The sequence below is a fragment of the Vulpes lagopus genome, chromosome 9, assembly GCF_018345385.1.
Source record: "Vulpes lagopus strain Blue_001 chromosome 9, ASM1834538v1, whole genome shotgun sequence".
Classification (NCBI taxonomy): Eukaryota; Metazoa; Chordata; class Mammalia; order Carnivora; family Canidae; genus Vulpes; species Vulpes lagopus.
Window position 1 is genome coordinate 3309611 of NC_054832.1, and position 12074 is coordinate 3321684.

Here is a 12074-nt window from a genome sequence, read left to right on the forward strand (position 1 = left end):
CCATAAGCCTGATTTGTTTAACCATCGTCTCTTCTCTTGGATGCCAGAGGTGTGAGACCAGCACTGTCTGGAACATTCTTTTCTGTCTTTTGGACCAGTGTGGGGATATGGAGCTTTCTTGTGGCACATAGAACAGGACTTGGGTCTGACCCCAGTCCTTTGTTCTGTGGCCAGAAGCAGACCCAGAAAGAGCTGGCTGGCAGGGAGGCTGTTGGGTCTTTGCTGGGTGGGGTGGCCCAGAGTCTTTGTCCATTTTTGGTTCAGTTAAGTATATGGTGTAGACTCATGGTGCTTTCTTTGGGGATCCTTCAGGTTCAAGGAGGAAGAGAGTTGGGAGCCAGGTGGACCCTTCCACCCCATGTTGACCCTTCCTCCAGTGACAACCCCCTTTTTCTTGTGGCCGAACGTCTCCAGAACATGGTATATGCTTTTGAACCCAAGGGCTGTGGTACCGGCGCCTCAGGGAAGAGGCAGCACGCTTTGGGTCTGCACACTGGGCTGCACTCCCATGTGGCATGGGCCCTACCTGACTACACAGATGCCTTAAGACCCCAGGGCACCACCCAGCTGCCCTGTGTCCCGTTAGGCACTTGCAGATGTTGCTTGTCACTTTTACCTGTGACATGGAGTCTGTTGTACATACTTCCCATTGTTCTTCTCCAGTTCCCAGGGTATCAGTCGGGATTGTTCATTTAAGTTTTCTTCTTAAATCTCTGGGTTTCACAAGTCAGTTCTGAGCATGAGATTTACAATTCTTTTTAGAGATTAATAGTTCAGGGATCATTTGAATTAACTCATTGCTTCATTTTAGGCCCCACCATAATCCAGTAGTTAGGATTTTTATACACTTCACACACACACGAGGCTAAGGCTGAGTGGGAGCACAGGACGTGTCTGCACACGGAAGGTTCTCTGCATGTGGCACTCATCTTGTACTCCTGATACCTGGGATTCATGTTCCCTGGTCCCTGTTTCTGGAATGTGTTAAGTCTGGTGTTGTGAATAGTTCTTGAAATGCCACCGTTTTCTCTGATTCTTTCTTTTAAAAATTTATTATAACTATTACTGCTATTTTAGATCTGCACACTCATTGCAACCTTCTTCTGGAGATGAGACATCTACCAATGTGTCGGTCCAGCTTTACAACGGGGAGACTCAGCAGCTTGTTATTAAACTGGAGAACATTGGGATGGAACCATTGGAGAAACTGGAAGTCACCTCCAAAATTCTCACCACCAAAGGTGGGTTTGGCCCCAGAAATGTTTATATTCTCTGTTTGCAGAAGAGACTCTTTAAATGGCTGGAGCTCAGAAAGTGTAAAAGCTTCTTTTAAATTGATAACATCATGAAACTGATGTGTGAAGGATGCACAAAGGAAGAGAAAGGAAGAGAAAGGAACAAAGAAAGCACCTTTGTCCTGGTGCTGTTGGAGGTTGCCAGATCCCCAGGAAGAAAACTCTGGAATGAGTGGAGAGAAGTGTTAGTGGCTCAGATATCCATCCTACCCCGGGTTTGTCTGTGGCTTTAAACATAGAGCCTATGCACTCCTTATGTTTCCTGGTCCTAGGACACATGAGCTGGGAGGGTCATGAGACTTGTGTTGAAATTTGGGCTTCACCGTTTACCAGCTATTTGTCCTTTACATGCCTCAGTTTCTCCCTGAGTAATAGGGAGGCAGTACTTACCACGTGAAGTGAAGCAGCGTGTGATGGAATGCCTAGAATGTTAGAGGTTGCTGGGTGCTACTGATCCAGGGGAGGGTATTTAAATAGGAGGAAAAGGTATCAAGAGGGAGAAGTGGAAAGAACGTCAGATCATTTAATAAAGTGAGAGAACTTATACAGGCCAGTGAGGCCAGACAAAGAGGTAAGGAAGCTAGCTGGACCTGGGGTGTCTCCATGCTCCTGCTGTGAGGGCGAGGGGAGCCACCAGTAGTGGTTGAGTGTCTAGGGAAGGGTGTCCTGTCCACATATCGCTCCCCGGCAGAGGGCTCCCTCCTCAGGCTGATGACATTACGGTGGAAAAGACCAAGTGAAGTTAGTGTTTATTAGAGGTAGAGCCACACGCCATCTGGCAGTTCCAGTTGGAGGGAAGGGCGAGGGAAGAGTTTGGGAGAATTTGTCCTGCAAAACATACCGTGAAGGAAGGAATTTGGATTTTGTAAAAAAAAAAAAAAAGGTTCATCTGAGCTCATCCCACTGGGGAGAATGCCAGTGCATCTTGCATTCCCTTGTTTTTCCCCCTCGTTCTGATGAAAGTGTACGTGGGGGAGCCAAAGCATGTATCTGCCTGTCCTATCTTGCCTGCTGTCCCCATCTGTACCTGTCCCCACGGGGAAATGCTGCCTACGTTCAGATTCTGTCACTTCCTAGCTGTGTGTTACCTTGAGCAAGTACTTTAACCTCTCCTGGACTTTTCCTTGTAAAATAATAGTAATAACAGCACCTACATCACAGGATTATTATGAGCGCTAAATAGGATGATGTATGCAAAGGGCTTAAAACAGCACATGCTGTCGTATTATTAGCACTCAGATTTGTTAGCTGTTACTATTACTGCTATCATCTCTATGGTCATCATCGCCATACTACCACCGCCTCTATCACCACCTCCACCTCCACCACCACCACCACCACCTCCACCTCCATCACCAGCATCACTACCTCCCCCACCACTGTCATCACCACCACCATCACCTCCACCTCCACCACCTCCACCACCACCATCACCTCCACCTCCACCACCACCATCACCACCACCTCCACCATCATCATCACTACTCCACCACCACCATCACCTCCACCTCCACCACCTCCACCACCACCATCACCTCCACCTCCACCACCTCCACCATCACCATCACCACCACCTCCACCATCATCATCACTACTCCACCACCACCATCACCTCCACCTCCACCACCTCCACCACCACCATCACCTCCACCTCCACCACCTCCACCACCACCATCACCACCATCACCACCACCTCCATCATCATCATCATCATCACTACTCCACCACCACCATCACCTCCACCTCCACCACCACCGTCACCTCCACCTCCATCATCATCATCACTACTCCACCACCACTGTCACCTCCACCTCCGTCATCATCATCATCACTACTCCACCACTACCATCACCTCCACCTCCACCATCACCTCCACCACCATTACCTCCACCTCCACCACCACCATCACCTCCACCTGCATCGTCATCATCACTACTCCACCACCACCACCATCACCTCCACCTCCACCATCACCTCCACCACCTCACTTCCACCTCCACCACCACCATCACCACCACCTCCATCATCATCATCATCGCTACTACCAGCACCACCTCCACCACTACTGTCACCACTATCACCATCATCATCAGTTCTACCATCACAGTTGCTGCTACCACCAGCAACATTGTTATCGTCACCATTGCCACCCTCATTATTGCCACCATTGTCATCCTTGCTGCCATCACCATTTGTTCTCGTCGCTGTGGAATGCTCTACTGTGTAACGCACCATCGTTTATGACTGAGCACATTTGGGTGGTTTCCATTTGGGACTATTAAGAATAGTTACCCTGAGTATTTTGTCACATGCTTTGGCGGACTTCTTTAGATGTTTCTGTAGAGTGTATCTCCAAGAGTAGAATGTTGGGTGGTAGGGTATATGTGTGTGTATTCGGCTTTAGAGTGAAATGTTTTTCCAAAGTTGGTTGCACTAGTTCACGCCATGATTATGTGAGAGTTCTGGTTGCTCAAGTCCTCACTGATACTTGGCATCTGTAGTCATTTTATCCATTCTGGTGCTCAGGGTGGGGTGTAACTGGGGTTTTAGGTTGCATTTATTTGATGACCAGTGAAGCTGAATACCTTTCATTTTTTTTAAGATTATTTATTTATTCATGATAGAGAGAGAGAAAGAGAGGCAGAGACACAGACAAAGGGAGAAGATCGTGGAACTCGATCCCGAGTCTCCAGGATCACGCCCTGGGCCAAAGGCAGGTGCTAAACCACTGAGCCACCCAAGGATCCCCCTGAATACCTTTCATATGGTTTCGGATACACAGATCCTTTTTTTGTACAAGTGCCTTGTCCTTTTTTCCCTTTGGGCATTCTTCCTTCTCTGTCTGTCTCTGTCTCTGTCTGTCTCCCTCTCTCTCTCACTGGTGAGACCTGTGTATGTTCTGACTAGGAGCTCTTTGTTGGGAATGAGTGTGACTATCTCGCACTGTGTGGTTGCCTGTGCACTCTTAGTGGTGCTTTGGACAAACGGAAGTTACTAATTTCTTTTTTTTTTTCATTTTTTTAAAGATTTTATTTATTTATACATAGACACACACAGAGAGAGAGAGAGAGAGAGAGAGAGAGAGAGAGAGAGAGGCAGAGACACAGACAGAGGGAGAAGCAGGCTCCACACAGGGAGCCTGATGTGGGACTCGATCCCAGGTCTCCAGGATCACACCCCAGGCTGCAGGCAGCGCTAAACCGCTGAGCCACCCGGGCTGCCCGAAGTTACTAATTTCAACATGGTTCACCTAATCACTTTTCTTCTGTGGTCATTGCTCTTTGGATGTCATGTAAAAACGCTTTGTCTACTTAGTCTGTGGGAAGCTTTGGTGACCCAACTTAGTCTCATCCTTTCTTTCCTCTGTTTTTGGGAGCAAGTACATATGGATGAGGTAGAAAATGCCTCTCTGACCTGAAATGCCATCTGGTATCCGGATTTAATAGCTGGTTAATAGGGTGTGGTCGATGTTGGAGCCTGTGAGCCCCTGGTCACTGACAGATAATCACGGAGCCTGTAACCATGAAGCGTGTCGTGTAACTTACTTCTCTATCACAGCTTAGCAATTGGAAACCATCTTTTCCTTTTCTCCCATAAACTCAAGTGGCGGTCATGTGTCCACTATTTGTTATGCACCTGCTGCTTCTTTCTTAAGCAGGGATCGCCCTGTTTGTCCCCTTTGGAAATCCTCGAATAACTTCCCATTGTCCTGGACCCCAGTCATTGTCCTGGCCTCTGCCCTGTGCTTCAGCCTCCTCTGGCCGCCTCTCCCCTTGAACTCCCAGTGTTCGGGGTCGTTAGGAGGTAATTTCAGTCTCCTGGACATTCGTGCGCTCTCTTCTACACCTTACCACACACCCATCTTCTCTCCCTAGAGCTCAGCTTGCTGACTTCCACTCCTACCCTTTCACCTCTTATTTCCAGTGAACTTCTCCTCTGGGCTTGTGCTGAGTATTCACCCTGGGAATCTTCCTCGTCTGGGCTTCTGGGTCCCCTTCTGTTGTTGGAGTGCCCCAAGGTACTTGTGCAGGCCGCTTTCACTATGCGTGGCTTTCACTATGCGTGGCAGTTATCTGTTCTGGGAAGGCGCTCTGTCTCCCAGCGGCTGGGAGTCTCCCTGAGGCCTGGCGCCTGGTTAGTGCTTAGGACTGAGGGGTTGCTGATGGAAAGGGCTTTCTCGTTTACAGAATGAGACAGATAGGAAAAAACAGATGTGTGTGAACCACTTTGATATTTCTTTTTTAAGATTTTATTTATTTATTCATGAGAGAGAGAGAGAGGCAGAGACACAGGCAGAGGGAGGAGCAGGCTCCATGCAGGGAGCCTGATGTGGGACTCGATCCCAGGTCTCCAGGATCAGGCCCTGGGCTGAAGGCAGGTGCTAAACTGCTGAGCCACCTGGGCTGCCCTCACTTTGATATTTCTAATGAGTTGCATGGGTCCCTGTACTCACTCGGCTTCTGGTCCACTCCAGGTAAGTTTCTGCCCCTGCTGCTTTGCTGGGACTCTCCTCCCTTCCGCAGAGACCTTCACCTACTTCTTGGTTAGCCGAGCACTGCTTTCCTCCAGAAAGCTTCTGTCCACCTGTCTGGGCTACCCTGGACTTTGGTGTCCTTGTGCTTCTGAACTCATGTGGAACCTACCCTTTGTGTCAGCCATCCCCTCCCTCTCTGACCTTTCATTATGAGAATGTTCAGACATACAGAATTTTACTGTGGACACTGTATGCCATCAACTACAGTTCTGTAATTAATGTTTTCCTGTGTTTGATTTATCAGGTACCCATCTAGCCTCCTATCCATTTGTTAACCCATCTTATTTTTTTGTGTGGTTCAGGGTAAGTTGCAGATTTCAGAGCATTTTACCTACTAACATTTCAGGTACATATCACTAGTTAGAGTTCAAAGTTTGTTTACTTTTTTTTGGTAAAATATATATGCAGTGAAATGTACAAATCTTAAAATTACCATTTGATGAGGTTTGATCCACGTGTGTCCCCTGGTTCCCTTTCTAGCCAGTCCCTGCTCACCCCAGCTAGTGTGTTTTATCAGGTTGGCGGATGGTCTATATGCATATTGTTGGAACCAGTATGGGACAGGGTATCCCTTCAAGGTGAAGCCTTTGTCGTGGTACATCACACACATGCTTTTCTTCAAATAAAGAAAAATTCCTGTTTTTTTTTTTTTTTTTAATTCTCCCATCCCCTTTGCTTTCCTGTCTTGTTTTATTTTATTTTTAAAGATTTTATTTATTTATTTACGAAGGACAGAGAGAGAGAGAGAGAGAGGGAGAGACATAGGCAGAGGGAGAAGCAGGCTCCCTGTGGGGAGCCCGATGTGGGACTCGATCCCAGGGCCCCGGGATCACTCCCTGAGCCAAAGGCAGACACTCAACCACTGAGTCACCCAGGGATCCCTCCTGTCTCGTTTTAATCTCTAACCTAACAAACTCATTTTTAAAATCCTTTTGTCTTTAGAATCAGTGATATTAACAGCCACTTTAGTCACGGTGATACCAACAGTTCATCCCTGCAAGAGTCTAGACTGTAGCTTCGGTCCTTACGGGGTACATGTGTCCCTGTGATCATTGGAACCTGTCATGGAGATGAGCATTTGTAATCAGTTGCAGCTGGACAAGGGCTGTCAGGGTCATGTAAATTTTAATTATAATCCATTTGTGAGCCAGTCTTTACTTATAGGTTGTTAAAGGTGAAAACTTCTACCTTTGCTTAAATAGCCATAGATTTTTATTATAACTAAGTCCAAATTAAGGAGAATTGATTGTATTTGCTTTTAAGCAATCTTCTAAGATATGTGTGAGTGTACAAACCCAAATATTCACATACGTATGCACATAAAAGCCACACACCCCCTTAATATCTTTATTCCACCAGCGTAATTTTTTTGACAAAAGCAATGATTTCATGTTAGTGTAACTAAAAACTCTTAAGTGTTTGTGGACTGAAGCAAGATTCTCTGCTTTTCTCATGAGTGTTCTCCACAGTTAGATGCAGATATGAATGTATCTCAGATGCTGAAGGTCAACAGCAGTAGCAGTTTCTGGACTACTGTCAATGTAAAATAACCAGTTACACTTGACTGCATGAAACTAAACCCTAGCACTACAATAATGGCTATTATTTCTGAGACTAAATCCCACAGGGGGAAAAAATTAGTGACATACACTATGCTATTGATTGATGTTTATCTGTTTGTTCCTTGCAGCATGTTTTTGCATAGGAATTTTTTTTCTTTTAGTTCAAACCTGAGAATTTTTTAAATTGAACTATAAATGACATACAATATTATATTAGTTTCAGGTGAATAACAGTGGTTTGATATTTTTGTACATTTTGAAATGATCATAATTAGGTCCCGTTACCATCTGTCACCAAAGAAAGATAGGACAGTATTTCTGACCATATCCCCTGTGCTGTGCATGGCATCTTGATGACTTATTTATTTTATAACTGGAATTTTGTTCCTCCTCTTCCCTGTCACCGGTTTTGCCCATTCCCCCACCCCATTCTCTGGCAGGTACCAGTTTGTTCTGTGTATTCATGAGCATATTTCTGTTTTGTTCTGTTTATCCGTTTGTCTTGTTTTTTAGAGTTCACATATAAGTGAGATCATGCCATATTTGTCTTTCTCTGACTTAACTTCCCTTAGCATAACACCCTCTAGTTCCATCCACATCATTGCACATGGAAAGATTTCATTCTTTTTATGGGTGAGTAATATTCCATTGTGTATGTACATCACATCTTTATCAACTCCTCAGTTGATGGACACTTAGGCTGCTTCCATATCTTGGCTGCTGTAGGTAATGCCACAATGAATATAGAGGTGCATATATTTTTTTTGAATTAGTGTTTTTGTTTTCTTCAGATAAATACCAAGAAGTGGAATTGCTGGGTCATATGCTAATTCCATTTTTAAATTTTCGAGTATAGGATTTTGAAGTCTCTCTGGATAGTCCATGTTGTACCATGGTAATGAAAGGAAGAAACAGAAAGGTCCACTTTTGAGGCATAAAAATGTATTAAATCTGACAAGGAAGCTGTAGGTTTTCCATCCTGCTGCAGCTGTACCAGAGCCTTTTGTGCACTATGGATTTCCTCTGTGTTATTACTTAGATACTGTGCTTATTTGCATTGGGGGATAAATAAGCTGGTCTCTGAGTGGATTTACCTGTTGTTTGAATGTGTCACTCTTAAGCCATGGAACTTAAAGAGAAGTAAGCAGTGAGTTAGAAATGTTTCTCAGCATGCCATAGGCTTGGAAATTATTAGATTCTGAACGCAGTTCTGAAGTAGGACTTGGAACCTGTTCACTGACTGCCCTTCGTGTGCGTGGGGGCATAGATCGGGGTGCAGTGTTCAAACCTGTCTGGAGCTGTGCCGCTGGTCACCTGCGTGTTTAGCAGAACCAGCTGGTGCTCCTTTTCCTCCCCTTCTTCTTGCTTTTCCTACTGAGCTCTGTCAGGGCGGCTTGTCCAGCACGGGCTCTCTTCAGCCAGGGAGAGGAAAGACTTGGCTCCCAGCCCCTGCTCTGTTATTTACCGGCTGCAGGACTATTCCTTGGTAAGCAGTGTGGCTGCCTGAGGATTAGGGTTCCAGTGCAGGCTCTCCCTGGGACCCAGTCCTTCCCTCAGGTCGTAATTCGAGGACAAGGGATAATGCCTCTGGTGCACCTAGCACAGTACCTGGCATGTGGCCGCTGGTGAGAAACTGCTTGTGTCCCTTCCCTTTACGTGGGGGAATGAGCTGGGGCTTTTGCTTCCCATTTTCCACTTCTGTCTGCCAGGGCCTGGGAAACCAGGGTATCCGAATTGTTCAATCCCACTCCAAATAAGCAAACACGTGCCCCACTTGAGGAAGACAGACCCCTCTGTTTAAATTTCTAGGCTGACCTCTTAGCTTTCAGAAACCATCTTAGCTTCCTCCTTGTTCTCAGGTTTTTCCTGGAATGGTGAGATTTAACAGTACAGATGAACAAACATGTTCTTGCATTAAAACTGTAGCAACTTAAAGTAACTGGAAACTAGATAGTAAATTCTACATAAGCCCCGCTGTCACACGGGAAATGAAGCCAGGAAAGGTGAGGCAGTGAGAAGCAGGGACATTTCTGACAGCAAGGGGTCACTGGCTCCTCTGTTCCTAATCACAAAAGAGAACCTGTTACCCGGGCAGTTCTCAGGACCCAAAGGTTCTGTGACAAGTTGGCTGAAGTGCCACCCAAAGTTATAGTAAGAGTTACCTTCCCCGTGGAGTTTTATACCTCTTTTTGGCCTGGTCTGTTTCTGAGTTGCTTATATTATACTATTTTTATATAATTTTTTTTGAAAATATGGCAACATAGGGCACAACTTTCAAAAGAAATCTTGTAGAAAAGTGGTTAATTACTTCTTAGCACTGTGAAAGCATGGAGTGCCTTGGGGACTCCGTTTCTCGATGTCTCCTTCCATTGTCAGGCCAAGTCCCACTTGCATGCTTGGGTGTGGACTCCAGTCAAAGGGAGCTGGGAGCAGGCTGCCATGGCCAGTAGTGGGTTAGGGGGCCAGGAGGGAGCCCCCCAGATCAGGCCATCCTCAGTGGTAGGCTTAGCTGTTAGGATTCCCATTACAGTCTTCGGTGCCAGAACACTTGGGTTCCATCCTGACTTTGCCACTTACTGGTGGGATGATTTGGACCTTGGCTGTCACTTCTGTGGCAGTCCGCTTCCACGTGCCAGGAGAGGACTGTGTGGTCCCCCCCGGTGCTGGGATATGCATGCCTCACATCCTGAGGGGTCAGTACGAAGTAGCTCCTCCTGTTACCCGTTGTCATTGTCTTGATGCCACCTTCGCTCTTACTTTTTAAGTGTCTGTTCTTCTCTCACATTTATCAAACATCTTTTTATGTAGCTTTCTTATGCTCAGTTTCTTAGCCTACCATTCAGAGAAACCTCCCATCTGGCTTGCTGCCTGACTTCTTTTTTTTTGGCACAGACACTTGTCCAATACTCACCTTGTTTCTAGTACCGTGCTTGGGGAGAGGGCAGCAGTGACCTTGGGGCTGGCATGGGGGCAAGCTGGATGGTAGCCTGAGCGCTGTGATCATGAGGCTGTGGGAAGGTCCTCTCTCAGCTTTCCTTCTCACCGTTGACCCTTTGCCTGTTCATTTGTCTGTCTGTTGTCTACCAGTTGTCCACCCTTTTGCTCAAGTCTTCAGCAAGCCTTTCCTGTGTTCCTCCTGTGTGGTGGCCATTGTGTTGGGCCCCGGGACACCCAGGAATCAGCTCCAGGTCCCTGTCCTCTGGGGTGTGGAGAGTGCTTCCACAGTCTCTGTTGCCTGGCTACCTGTGGCTACAGTTGGATGTATTCATAGCTCTCAGGTGTCCTGTGTGCCTCTCACATCCTGCCCATCATTCATATACCAGGCCCCACACCACCTTCCGAAAACTTTCCCGACCCCCTCAGATGGAATCATGTCACTCCTCCTGTACTTTGCCTTGTTTACACTTTGTTACAGTAACACTTAACTTCACTTGGCTTTGTGTTACTCAACAATCAGGCATTTATATCACATTCTATACACTCGCCATGCCAGGCCCATGAATAATACATGAATCCTGTCCTGAAGGAGCTCACGATTCAGTGTGGGGAGTCAGGCATGTTCAGTGAATGGGAGTGGATTCCGACTGCACATATTGTATTATTTCTGTCACCTGTGAGTAACCACAGTGAGTGGATTGACTGCTGTGCCTCCTAGGAAGACACTGACTTTCACAAATGTCTAGAACTCATCCAACTCTGCGTTCCCTTGTATGCATGACTGCGGTGGCCGTCTCAAACAGGTCAGTTTGTTGTATGGTTGTAGGGTCATGGTGGAGAAGTTTACAAACTCTGTTCTTTGGGAGACCAAGTGAAATACCTTTTAGTCACTACCACAAGACATGATTTGTTTAGCTCATTGGGAGCATGGATGAGAAGTCAACAAGCAGGGCAGGGAGGGCAGAGGAAGTTAGGATGTCTAGCCCTGCATTTGGGAACTTTTTTTTTTTTTAAAGATTTTATTTATTTAAGAGAGAGAGAGAGAGCACAAGCAGGGGCAGGGGCAGAGAGAGAGGAGAAACAGACTCCCTGCTGAGGAGGGAGCCCAATGCAGGGCTTGATCCCAGGACCCCAGGATAATGACCTGAGCTGAAGGCTTTACTGACTGAGCCACCCAAGCACCTCAGTTTGTGAACTTTTTTCTTTCTTTAGTTTGTGAACTTTGAACATCAAATTCCCAGTTGGTTATTTGGGGCCAGGGTGTTGCACACTGATAACACATAGCTGCTGCCGGCTGCTGCGATGTCCACTTCTGTGGGGCTTGGGCCTTCCCAAGAAGTGCAGACACCCAGGAGTGCTGGTGCAAATAGTAAAGATGAGAAGGTGGGTGCCTGGGTGGTGCAGTCAGTTGAGCATCCAGCTCTTTTTTTTTTTTTTTTTAAAGATTTTATTTATTTATTCATGAGAGATACAGAGAGAGAGGTAGAGACACAGGCAGAGAGAGAGGCAGAGAGAGAGAAGCAGGCTTCATGCAGGGAACCTGACATGGGACTCAATCACAGGTCTCCAGGATCACACCCTGGGTCGAAGGCAGGTGCCAAATCACTGACTCACCCAGGCATCCCGAGCATCCAATTCTTGATGTCGGTCTACTCAGGTCATGATCTCAGGGCTATGAGATTCAGCCCTGCATCAGGCTTCCTGCTCAGTGGGGAGTCTGCTTCTCCCTCTCCCTCGGCCCCCTGC

The 12074-nt window shown here is 46.6% G+C and overlaps 1 protein-coding gene across 5 annotated transcripts in view; it reads left to right on the forward strand.

Annotated features, from left to right (window-relative positions):
• Nucleotides 1–12074, forward strand: part of TRAPPC9 (trafficking protein particle complex subunit 9) — a 541977-nt gene that overhangs the window by 128241 nt on the left and 401662 nt on the right. For all 5 annotated transcript variants that reach the window (XM_041769344.1, XM_041769347.1, XM_041769345.1 and 2 more), the window contains one exon: nt 1078–1241. In XM_041769344.1, coding sequence (XP_041625278.1) covers nt 1078–1241 — 164 coding nt within the window. The remainder of the gene's footprint in view (nt 1–1077; nt 1242–12074) is intronic.